Genomic DNA, 13352 nt, shown 5'->3' on the forward strand with positions numbered 1-13352 from the left:
CCTAACAACAACAACAATTTCAAGGGAATGGTTGACGCAGTTGTGGAGGCTGGCAAATCCCAAATCCGTGGGTCAGACATCAGGCTGGAGGCTTTTAAATCAAGTGGTTGCAGGGGCTGATGAACCCAAAAATGGTAGGTCAGGTGGCAAGCTGCTGGCTCATGTCCCAAGAACTGGAAGTCAGAGGATGACGAGTCAGATGGAAGATCAAGAGAAAGAATGAGCTTTGCCAGAATATCCATATACTGGATGGAGGACACATCCCCAACGAAACTCCCTTTCCAAATTGGCTGCTCACATCAGATCACAAAATGGAGGATGATTATATCATATCTGCCAAAATCACAGCCTAACCAAGTTAACACGTAACATTAACCATCACAGTCCACCCACTGTCAACTTAAAAAAAAAAACACTGCCGTAGAGTTGATTCCGACTCATAGCGACCCTAGAGGACAGGACAGAACTGCCCCATAGAGTTTCCAAGGAGCGCCTGGTGTATTCGAACTGCCGATCTCTTGGTTAGCAGTCACAGCACTTAACCACTACACCACCAGGGTTTCCATCCATTGTCAACTAGGCTCCAGTATATAGCTTCTTAAACCATACATAATCTCTAAATAAACACAAATATAAAGACATACCCGGGATTAACATGACACAAGCACACAACCGAAAATGCACAACTCAATTTACATCTTATATTTTATAATAAGTAATGGAAAAAGGGTAAGAAGATATTTAAATATACACATATAGCAAAAAAAGGAAGAAATACTCAACAATTACTGTCCTTGTTTCTGCAACCAGTCATGCGGTTATAACTGGTATTTAGAACTACCTTCTTCCACTACCCATTCCATATTCCCTTTGACCTCAGCAGACAGCTCATCTGGCTGTGGTTCTTTGCCTGGTGGGGTGACCCAAACCTTCATTCCTGCAGGGTCTGGGCCATAAGTAGTCATGTTGGAACTGGGTTGCTGTAACTTTTCATTGACTTTAATCACAAGGCATGGTAGTGCTAAGAGGCATTCTAATGTATCTCCTGTATTTTAGACATACTCTTCTTTACCTCTGTTACGTAATATCTATCCAATTTTCCCTTGGTAATTAATCACACAAGCCAATATGGTAACTCCCTCCTTTGCTGATCCAGGTTCGTGAGGAACCCAAAGTGGCTGAGCGGCATCCTTAACTCAAGTTCTGTAGAATTGGCATCGTGTCTCCTACTGGGAGTGTCCCTCCCTTTGGAACCGAGACCTCTAGACCCAGAGAGCATAGGGTCATGGGGACAGCACTTTTTCCTTACTAGGTCCAGTCAGCATAATGTCATCAACGTAATGGACCAGTGACGTCTTGAGGAAGGGCTAGGTGATCAAGGTCCCTGAAGACTAAATTATGATATAGCGCTGGAGCACTGATAAACCTCTGAGGTAGGACAGTGAAGGTATACTGCTGGTCTTGCCAGCTGAAGGCAAACTTCTGGTGATTCTTCAAAACCAAAATTGAGAAAAAGCCATTGACCAGTTCAATAGCCACATACTAGATGCTAGGAGATATATTAATTTGCTCAATCAATGAAACTACATTTGGAATGGCAGCTGCAACTGGAGTCACCACCTGGTTAAGTTTATGATTAATTCACAGATCCATCTGTTTTTGTGCAGGCCAAATAGATGAGCTGGATGGCGATGTGGTGGGAATCAGAACCCCTGCATCCCTCAAGTCCTTGATGGTGGCACTAACCTCTGCAATCCCTTCAGGAATGTGGTATTCCTTTTGGTGTACTATCTTCCTAGGTAAGGGCAGTTCTAATGACTTCCATTTGGCTTTTTCACCAAAATGGCCTTTACTCAACATGTCAGGGATCCCCAATGTATGGCTTCTGCCAGTTACTGAGTATGTCTATTACAATTATGCATTCTGGACCTGGGAAAATCACTACACAATGAGTTCAGAGACCCACTGGGCCCACTGTGAGATGTACATGAGCTAAGACTCCATTAATAATCTGATCTCCATGTGCCCCTACTCTGACTGGTGGGTGGGCCACAGTGATGTTTGGGGTCTCCTGGAATTAGTGTCAGTTCAGAGGCAGGGTCCAGTAACCCCCAAAAGTCTTACTATTTCCTTACCCCCAGTGAACAGTCACCCTGGTAAGAGACCACAGGTCTCTTTGAGGAAGGCTAGGAGAAAGATTAACAGTAAAAATTTTTGACAGTGTACTGGAGTCCTTCCTCAAGGGAACCTGGCCTCCGCTTCATTCAAGGGGTTGTGGGTCTTTAAACTCATGAGTCTGGGAACTGATTAAGGGGCCATGACTCTTCTGGCAATCTGAGTTAGACCGCTGTTCACCTGACCTAAAATTTTTCTGGTTCTACAGATCAAGTAAATATTTAGTAGATTTCCTACCTATTTCACTCCAAGGGACATCATGACTAAGTAGCCAATGCCATTAAGTGTATATGAATCAGACTATTCTGATTACTACTTTGACTTTGCTGTCCATTACGGTAACCGCGTCCACCTTGTGTTTGGCGATTAAGTGCCACCCCTTGGCCCCTACTATCCCTGGGTCCAATCAGCCCCACTGCAGTTAGGTGTCTTAATTCAGTTAGGGCAGTTTCCTCTGACATACATAAAACAGAAGTCACAGCAGTCTTCAAGAATGCTGGGGCTCCCTTCACAAATTTGTTCCTCACCATTGTGGTAAAAGGTGTGTCCTCCATGGGTGGGTCTGTGGGTCCACCCTGATAAATCCGCTCTAACATGACAATTTCCCTAAGCCTTTGTGTTGGTCGCTGTGAACCAACCAAATAAACTATAAGATCCTTTTCTAACCTCTCAAGCTGAAACACTGAATGTAGAATCTGTCCTTAGTGGGCCCATATCAATAAACTCACACTGATACAACTTTGTTTCTTGCACCATTACCCTACATCCATAATAGCCATTCCCATACATATTCCTCAGGTTTTTGCTTGTATATATTAGAAAAATCAAGCTGTTCTTTTGCAGTGTAGTGTACCTCGTCATGGGTCACACTTTGTACTTCACCTCTTGAGGCTAGCTGGGACTTAAGTCTAGTTATAGATCTAGAAGCAAAACTGGGTGGTGGGGGTGAGTCCTGGGGACATTCGGCAATGTCCTGTAAGGCATCTGCCTCAAGTAATGCCCCAGGTGCCACCCTAGGTATCTCAGATAAAGACTTCAGACACAGCTGAGTTAATCTCATCAGATGAGGGTGGAAGGGATAATGGTTTTACCGGGAGGGCAGCTTAGCAGACAAAGATGGAGTAAGCTCTTCAGATGGGAGTAATAGGGCTGTTCTGTTGGCAGGAGTGATTCAACAGAATTTAGGGGCTCAATGTCCTGAGCTTCCTGATTATCTGCCCACACGTCCCCATCCTAAATTTCGGGATCCCATTTCTTCCCAATCAATGTCCTCATTTTTATTTCTGACACAATTCGAGGTTGGGAATTCAACTGGCATTGTAATTCAGCCACTCTTATTATAAGATTCTGGGTTTGGTTTTTGACAGTATTAGCTCTATACAAGACATAAGGCTTCCTTTTAGGGCACAAGTGGCAACTTTCAGTCTTATATGCGGCGCTTGAGTTGTGACTCTGAAGCGTTGAACTCATCCGTTTCTTTCACCACTTTGTCTAGCGAAAGCAGGACCAATCAATCAGCTTCCTTATACTTCTCATTCTGACAAAATTGTAGAAAAGTATCAAATGTGCAAAGAATCCTCATGGTGCAGTGGTTAAGTGCTCAGCTGCTAACTAAAAGGTCAGCAGTTCGAACCCAGCAGCCACTCCACAGGAGAAAGATGTGGCGGTCGGCTTCCATAGAGATTAAAACCTTGGAAACCCTGTGGGGCAGTTCTATTCTGTCCTACAGGGTTGTTACAATTCAGAAGCGACTCGATGGCAACAGGTTTAGTTTTTAAATTAATTTTTTTAAATCAAATATGCAATCACCTAGAAAGAGCCTTGTCTCTCACAAATATTTGATCCATTGGTGGTGATAGTTTGTGTATTTCTATTGCCACCTCACGCCATGGATTAGCAGTGCCCTGCTTACTACTGGAGGCAGAGTCATCAGCACCTTTAAGACTAACCAGACTTGAGAATCAATTCAGAAAACTCATTTTTATGATTTTGTTCCTCCAGAACCCTCTCAGTTACCAAATGTCTAAGGTTGGGTTCTCTAGAGGAACAAAACCAGCAAAGCATATACATAAATAGATTTATTTCAAGGGAATGGCTCCTGTAATTGTAGAGACCGGCAAGTTCCAAATCCAAGGGTCAGGCGTCAGGCTGAAGGTTTCACCTTACTCAATACGGTTGCAGGGGCTAACGAACCCCAAAACAGTAGGGCAGGTGGCTCATGCGGTTGTGGGAACTGGCAAATTTAAAAATCTGTAGGTCAAGAGGCAGGGTGCTGGCTCACATCCCAAGAACTGGAGGTCAGAGGATGATGAGTTGGATGCAGGATTGAGAGAGAGAATGCTTTGCCAGAACATCCATACATATTGGATGCAGGCCATATTGCCAAGGAAACTCCCTTTTCAACTGACCAGTTGCTCACATCAGATCACGAAAGAGAAGATTATATAACATCTGCCAAACCACTGAGAATTATGGCCTAGCCAAGTTGACACGTAACATTATCCATCATACCCCCTAAGATCAGTAACAAGAGAAGAATGTCCACTCTCACGACTCCTATTCAAATATCATAATTAATATCACACTAGAAGCCCTAGATAATGCAATACAACAATAAAAACAATTTGGAAAGTAAGAAATAAAATTGTCTCTAGTCACAGACAACTTGACTGTCTACAAAGAATTGCATGGAATGTATTTAAAAAAAGCTCTTTGCATGAATAAATGACCTTAACATTGATTTTGCATCATATAAAATCAATATGTAAAACTACAGAACTTTTAGAAGAAAACATAGGAGAAAGTCTTTGTGACTTTGGGTTAGGCCGAGTTCTTACGTATGACATAAAAAACACAACCCATAACAGATGAAATTGATAAACTGGACTTCATCAAATTGAAAAACCTGCTTTGCAAAAGACACTGTTTAGAGAATGAAAACACAAGCCACAGACTGGGAGAAAATATTTGCAAATCTGACAGAAGACTTAGAATATATTAAAAAGCTTAAAGCTCAACAAAAAGAACAAACAACCCAATTTTTAAAAGGACAAAGATCTTGCACAAACACTTCACCAGAGAAATAAGCACAGGAAAATATTCAACATCATTAATCGTTAGGGAAATGGAAATTTCAACCACAATGCGATACCTTCACATACTTATTATTAGACTAGCTAAAAAAAAACTTTTTTAATGGCAATGCCAAGTGGTAGTGAGGATGCAGAGCAAGTGGAACTCTGACAGACTGCTGTTGGGAATGCAAAATGGTAGAGCCACACTGGAATACAATTTGGCAGTTTCTTATAAAGTTAAACATTCACCTACTACATGATCCAGCAATCCTACTCCTGGATAATCTACCCAAGAGAAATGTTCACCCAGAAACCTGCGTACGAATGTTTATAGCAGCATTATTCATAATTGTCTAATATTGGAAACAACCCAGATGGCCTTCAACCGGTAAATGGATAAAGGCACTGTGGTACCTCCATACAATGAAGGGCTACTCAGCAGTAAAAAAGGAATATATGCAAATTGATGAATCTCAAAAGCATTATGCTAAAAAGGCAGAGTCAAAAGGCTACACTGTATGATCCCATTTATATGACATTCTAGAAAAAAAGACAAAACTACAGTGCCAGAGAACTGATTAGTAGTTACCTGGGGTTAAGTGTTGAGGGATGGGGCAACAAAATGTTAACACAAGGAAATCCTTTTGGGCTGTGATGGAACTGTTCCCTCTTAATTGTGGTGGTGGTTACATAACTATGGATTTGTCAAACCTCATAGCACTACACACCAAAAAGACTGAATTTTACTGTATGTAAATTTAACATTAAACAACATAAAAGAGTTACTTACCAGCTAATTACAAAAACCATGTGTCTGGTATTATAACTAAAGGGTGTGGTTAAGAGCTTTGGGGACACAGAAAGGAGAAGGAAGGGCCCACTGTGCTGGAGATCAGGAAAAGCTACATAAAAAAAAGGTGACATTTAAAATGGGCCTGAAAGGGGAACTGCAGATGCAAAGATATGGAAATTCACAAGCAGTGTGGCCAGGGCATAGGGTGTGTCAGAGGGCACAGCAGGGGAAGAGGTGAAGACCTTGTATGCCACACCAAAGAGTGTTGACATCATTCTGTAAGTAAAGAGTAGTCAAATGAATTTTTATGCAAAAGAGATGATCTTATCTATGTCTTCTCACTCTTAAAGCTATGTGTACAAGGAGAGGGGGGAGAAAATAAATGCAGGGAAATCAATTAAAGAGACTAATTCTGGGGAAAAGGTGAATATTACCCTCAGGCAGTGGGACTAAAAAGAAAAAAAATAAAGAAAGGTGCCTACAAATAACACTTCAGAGGGCCATCATAGATAACTGAATGATAGCAGGCATGAGGAATGGATGAGTTATTCCTAAGTAAGGTTTCTCACTTAGAAAAAGCAGGAGGAAGAGCACGTCTAAATGGTTGAGGAGCTGACAAGTTGTATTAGGGACCTGCAGTGTTTGAGGTGCCTGTAGGACATTCATGTGGAATGTCCATGAAACAGCTGGTAATGCCAGCTGCATGTTCATTTTGAAACTTGGTGTTTTTTCCCTTCGATTCCCCATAGAGGTTTCTGGCTCAACTCACAGAGAAACCAGACACTGACCAGAGCAAAGATCAGAGTGAAACTGGCCACAGCATCACTGGGGGCAACCTGGGCCAAATAGCTCAGAAGCGGACACTGCAGCAATGCTCCACAGTCTAACTCCAGTTTGCCACATGGTAGCAAGATAAATGGCAGTGCAACACCTGCCCAAAAGCAAAGATGAGAAGGCAGAAGGGGCAGGAAAACCAGAATGCAAACAGGGAATGCGGAATGGAAAGGCGGAAAGTGCTGACGCATTGCAGGGATTGCAACCAATGTCACTTAACAATTTGTACATAAGTTTTTAAATGACAAAGTAATTTCCTCTGTAAACTTTCACCTAAAGCACAGAAAAACGTTTAAAAAGATAGATGCAGCACCAGGTGCCAGGGGAGAAACCCAGCCAGCTCACTGCACCTCCAGGGCAGGAACAGACAGTTCGTGTAAATGGTGATTAGATGAGTTTAAGTGCCAGCACCATGACATATGGAGAAAACAACAGAGATGTGACCACACAGGAGTCCCCACTCAGAGAATCATGATGCATTCCGGAAAATATGAAAGGGGACCAAACAAATCTTCCCTTAGGTCTAGAGTTACTCTCTCTGAGACAATGCGCTTGTCCTTCTCAAGGGCTTCTGCAAAAGTACATTTGGGCACCTTCTCTAGAGGGGGACGTCTTTTTCTCACCATAATCCTCAGCTCTCATGTACTTGTTCCTCATCTCCTGCCGCTGATGCACGTAGGTCTTCCAGGTCTGGAACATCAAACTGTACAAGTAGTATCTGAGGAACCAAAAGCAATGGGTCTGTCTTTCAAACAAAACAACTTCTAATCCAACACATCCAGTCAGTTCTGCACGTAGGAGAAGTTAACATGGAAGCTTCTAACACAAAAAAGCCATTTCAGCACCCTAAGCTAAAATTGCATTTCCTACAATCACGGTGAAACCTATTCTCCTAGACAGTCATTTTCCGTATCTTAAAGTGTCACTGAGAAAGAAAAGGCTCCACTTGTCTAAGAATAACCTCACCTTCAGCATCCACAAAGCCATGACATTTGGAATAACACTTTAATCACTCCAGTCATCCGTATCATATAAAATGTGACTTCTCGTTTGTGCTTGAACACGGTCAAAGACACTTGCTGGAACTTTATTTTTCTTTTCCTTCTTGGTACACACACCATACACATTAAGACCTTTGCTCCTTATTTTCAGTACCCCACTTTCTAAGACTTTTATTTCATACTCTATCAGCTTAATAAAACTGTCTAATGCTTCTACGAGAACAGTAGTGGTTCAGTGGTAGAATATTTGCCTTCCCTGCAGGACCCAGTTTCAATTCCTGGCCAATGGACCTCATGGACAGTCATCACCTCTCTTGTCAGTAGAGGTTTGCGTGTTGCTATGACGCTGAACAGGTTTCAGCAGAGCTTCCAAACTAAGATAGACTAAGAAGAAAGACCTTGCTATCTACTTCTGAAAAATCGGCCAATGAATACCCTATGAATCACAACAGGCCAATATGCAACCAATCATGGGGATGGTACAGTTTGTTCTGTTGTGCACGTGGTTACCATGAGTTGGGTGCCAACTCAACAGAAGCTAACTAACATCAACAACAACACTTCTATACTTTATCTGAAATATCCAGAATTCCTACTCCCAAGTCAACCTAAATAGAAAAGTGGCTATAAACGAGAGTTAACACCATTTTAAAGATACAATACATAAAATATTAAGTCAATTAAATAAAGATATTAAGAATATGCTTGTAAGTTAAACAAAAAAAAGGCCTAAAAACATATATTTCATATAATTCCTAATTTTTACTTTTTCTCCACTTATATGGGGCAGTTCTACTCTGTCCTATACGGTCGCTATGAGTCGGAATCGACTTGACGGCACTGGGTTATCCTTGGCAACACAAATATTAAGGACCAGGGGATTTCTCTATTTCCTTAATGCACTATGTTGCTCATGTATTTTCTTCCATAATCAGCATAAATTAAAACTTATTATCTGAAAAAAAAAATACTCTCAAAATTAAAAATTATATAAAAATGAGAGTTAGTAAGAAATCCCATTCAAATCATTAGCAAAATAAACAGAAAAGGGTTACCTGATTTGAGGGGTGTCTCTGAGTATGTGTGCATGCACAAACGCATACACACATACTTAGGTTTAATTTAGGACTTTGATTGTGCTTATTCAGAAAAGGATTTGAAGCAAGGCAAGAAATGATTCAAAACTTTGCTCCTTTTGACAAGAAATATGACGAACCAAAAAAAAAAAAAAAAACAAAAAAACCCTTTGCCATCGAGTTGATTCCAACTCATAGCAACACTACAGGATAGAGTAGAACTGCCCTATAGGGTTTCCAAGGCTGTAAATCTTTTTGGAACTAGACTGCTGTATCTTTCTCCCACAGAGCAACTGGTTAAGTTCAAACCACTGACCTTTCAGTTAGCAGATGCGTGTTTAACCACTGCGCCATCAGGGGTATTATAAAAACATGACAAAAGGAATTATTTGATAATGTGTACAGTAAAATTTAAGTAATGTAACATGAGATCTGACCTGTAGTGACAGTCAGCTCGAACACAGAGTTTCCACTCTCGATGAGAAATCCACCACTCTTCTTTCCATTCTCTGAAGACCTTTCGTAGTACTTGCTGCTCACAGTAAAATCTAGTGCAATTGAGAAAAAGCTCAGAGAGATGTCCATGATAATGCTGGAGCTGACATTTATTCTAAAAGCTGTTTTATACTGCCATTGCCTTTCACAGAAAAAATGTGACTCATTATTTGATAATACCAAAACAGATTAAAAACAGATATATTAACTTCAAGTCAAAGCCTTAGAGCTACTTACACTAGAAATGAGGTTATCAAAAGTTTACACTTTAGAGCATAGGCCTGGTGAAGTGGGGATGAAGTGCCCTAGCACATAGCCTATCTTCGAAGATTGGAAGAGGTGTTTTTTGTTTTGAGACTTTAGTGAACACACATGTCAAGTAACCCAATCTCTGCAAAAATAGTTTGGAAAAGTCACTAATCCAATGGACTGTTACAGCCTTCAACAATTAAAAAAGGGAGAGAAAAGCCAACAAGCCCTAAGGAAGGAGGAGAATCTGATTTCCAGAGTTACCACATTATATTACTCAAATGCCATGTTCAAAAATAAACAAAATTAAAAAAATCAGAAAGCGCACAAAGAAACAGGGAAGGATGGCCCATTCGAAGGAACAAAATGACAGAAACCACCCGAGAAGCCAGAACGCCAGACTTGCTAGATAAAGACTTTAAAATAATTGTCTTAAATATGCTCAAAAAGCTAAAGGAAAACCCAAAGAACTAAAGGAAATCAGGTAAACAATCTATGAACAAAATGAGATCAATAAACAGAAACTGTAAAAAGGAACCAAACAGAAATTCTGGAGTTGAATAACCAAAATGAAAAATTCACTAGAGGGGCTCAACAGCAGATTTGAGCTGGCAGAAGAACTGGCAAACTTGAAGATAAGACAATAGAAATGATCTTGTCTGAGAAACAGAAAGAAAAAAGTAAAAGAAAAATGAACACAGACTAAGGGACTTGTGGGACAGCATCAAGTAGGCCAATGTACACATTTGGGAATCCCAAACAGAGTGTTATGGATTAAATTATGTCCCCCTAAAATGTGTTGTCAACTTGGCTAGGCCATGATTCCCCAAATTGTGTGGTTGTACACCATTTTGTCATCTGATGTGACTATCCTATGTGTTGTAATTGTAACCTCTATGATGTTAATGAGGTAGAATTAAAAACAGTTATGTTAATAAGGCAGGGCTCAATGTACAGGATTAGGTTATATTTTGAGTTAATCTCTTTTGAAATATAAGAGAAAGAAGGGAGCAGAGGGGATAGAGACCTTATACCACCAAGAAAGTAGTGCCAGGAGCACAGCGCACCCTTTAGACCCAGGGTCCCTGTGCTGAGAATCCCCTAGGCCAGGGAGAAACCGATGACAAAAACCCTTCTCTAGAGTGGACTGAGAGAGGAAGTCTTCCGCTGGAGCTGGTGCCCTGAATTTGGACGTCTAGCCTCCTAGACTGTGTGAGAATACATTTCTGCTTGTTAAAGCCATTCATTTGTGGTATTCCTATTTAAGACAGGGAGAAAAGAGAAAAGGGCAGAAAGAACATATGAAGAAATTATGGCTGAAAACTTCCCAAACTTGGCAAAAGGCATGAATTTACACATCCAAAAAGCTCAACAAACAGGTAGGATTCACACTGAAACACTTTATAATCAAACTATCACAAAAAAAAAAGGAGAAAGAGAAAATCTTGAAAGCAGCATGCATGAAACGAATCGTAACATACAAGGAATCTCAATAACATTAAATGTTCATTTCTCCTCAGAAACCATGGAGGCCAGCAGGCAGTGGGATGACATATTTAAAGTGCTGAAGGGAAAAAACTGTAAACCAAGAATTCTGTATCCAGCAAAACCGTCATAAAAAAAATTACGGTAGAATTAAGACATTTCCAGAGAAACAAAAGCTGAAGGAGTCATTACCACCTGACCTCTCCTACAAAAAAGGGTGGTAGTTGTGCTAAATGGAGTCCCTTTAGGTTGACAGAAAGGACACAAGATAGTAACTCAAAGCTGTATGAAGAAATAAAGATCTCCAGTAAGGGTAATTTCATTGATAAACCTAATGGCCAGTTTTGATTTCTAACTCTACTTGTTATGTCCCACACGATACGAAAGACTAATGCATTTTTAAAAATTATAAATTCATGTTATTGGGCACATAATATATAAAGATGTAATTTGTGAAAACAACATAAACAAGAACAGGGTAGAGTTGTATAGGAGCAGAACTGTATGCTATTGAAGTTCAGCTGGTATCAATTCAAACTAGATTGTTAAAAATTCAGGATGTTCAGTGTAATACTCAGGATAACCACAGGAAAATATCTTAAAAATTAACACAAAAGGAAACGAGAATGAAAATGGTTCACAACAAAAAATGAAATAAACAGAAAAGGTAATATGGGAGGAAATGTGGGACAAAAAAGGTATAAGACACAAAGAAAACAAACAGCAAAGGGAGAGATGTCTTTCCTTATCAGTAATTACTATAATTTTTGTTGTTAGTTGCCATCAAGTTGATTCTGACTCATGGACACCCCGTGTGTGCAGAGTAGAACTGTGCTCCATAGTGTTTTCCAGGTTGTGACCTTTCAGAAGCAGATCACCAGGCCTGTCTTCTGAGGTACCTCTGGGTGAGTTCGAACTGCTAACTTTTCAGCTACTAGTCGAGTGCTTAACCGTTTATGCCATCCAGGAATTCCAATTACTACATACACAGGGAATAATCTTCAGCCATAAAGAGAAATGATGTTTGGATACACGCAATGATGCGGATGAACCTTTAAAACATTGTGATAAGGAAAACAAATCAGACATAAAATGACAAATATTGTCTCATTTACTCGTAGTCTGTAGGCTAATGCATAGAGACAAAAGTAGATTGATGGTTTAAAAAACCTTGGGGGAGTGAGAAATGGCGAGTTATTGCTTAATGGATACTGAGTTTCTGTTTAGGGTAATGAAAAAGTTTTGTAGGTGGACTGAAAAATACTTGTACACCAATGTTCACAGCAGCATAATTCACGATAGCCAAAAGGTGAAAATAAGCCCAATGTCTATAAACATATGAAGAAACATGTTATCCATAGAATGGAATATTATTCAGTCAAAGAGAGAAATAAGTCTGATACATGCTACAACATGGGTGAACCCTGAAAACATGCTGAGTGAAACGCCAGACACAAAAGGAAAATTATGATCCCACTTTACATGAAATATCCAGAATAGGCAAATGCATAGAGACCAAAGTTCATCAGTGGTGGTACTTGCTTTGGCAGCACATATTCAAAGTTCATTAGTGGTTACCGTGGCAGGTGGGATGGGGTTAGTGGGCGGTTACTGCTGAGAGGTACAGGGTTTTTGTTAACGGCAATGAAAGAACTGGGAAAAGGATAGTGGTGATTGTTGCATAACTATTGCTGTTGTTGTGTGCCATCTAGCTGATTCCAAGTCACAACGACCCTACAGGACAGAACAGAACTACCCCATGGGTTACGTAGTCTGTGATCTTTATGGAAACAGATCGCCAGGTCTTTTCTCCCATGGAGCCGCTGGGGGGTTCAAAGAGCTGACCCTTCAGTTAGCAGCCAAGTAGTTAACCACTGCACCACCAGGATTCCTTTGTTGCACAACATATGTTGAATGTAATTAATGTCACTGAACTGTACACATAAAATGGTTGAAATACTTTGTTACATATATTCCACTACAATGAAAATTTTAAAACACACACAAAAACCTTTTAGAGGTGGATGGTGGCACGACATTGTGAATGTAAACCACGTCACTGAACTGTACGCTTAAGAGTGGTTATAGTGGCAAGCTCGTGGTGCAGTGGTTAAGCGTTTGGCTGCTAATCAGAAGGTTGGCCGTTCGAATCCACCAGTCATTCCTTGGA

At 40.5% G+C, this 13352-nt stretch overlaps 1 protein-coding gene across 24 annotated transcripts in view; it reads right to left on the minus strand.

Annotated features, from left to right (window-relative positions):
- Positions 1 to 13352, minus strand: part of SFI1 (SFI1 centrin binding protein) — a 95663-nt gene that overhangs the window by 48203 nt on the left and 34108 nt on the right. For 23 of the 24 annotated variants that reach the window (XR_010318606.1, XR_010318608.1, XR_010318607.1 and 20 more), the window contains 2 exons: positions 9391 to 9501; positions 7500 to 7594 (listed from right to left, as the gene is read on the minus strand). The exons of the other annotated variant lie outside the window; for it this stretch is intronic. Coding sequence is in view for 20 of the 23 variants with exons in the window: in XM_064272426.1 (XP_064128496.1) it covers positions 7500 to 7594; positions 9391 to 9501 (206 nt within the window). In the remaining 3 variants the exon portion in view is untranslated. The remainder of the gene's footprint in view (positions 1 to 7499; positions 7595 to 9390; positions 9502 to 13352) is intronic. 24 annotated transcript variants of the gene reach the window in all.

This window comes from Loxodonta africana, chromosome 19, assembly GCF_030014295.1.
Source record: "Loxodonta africana isolate mLoxAfr1 chromosome 19, mLoxAfr1.hap2, whole genome shotgun sequence".
Lineage (NCBI taxonomy): Eukaryota > Metazoa > Chordata > Mammalia > Proboscidea > Elephantidae > Loxodonta > Loxodonta africana.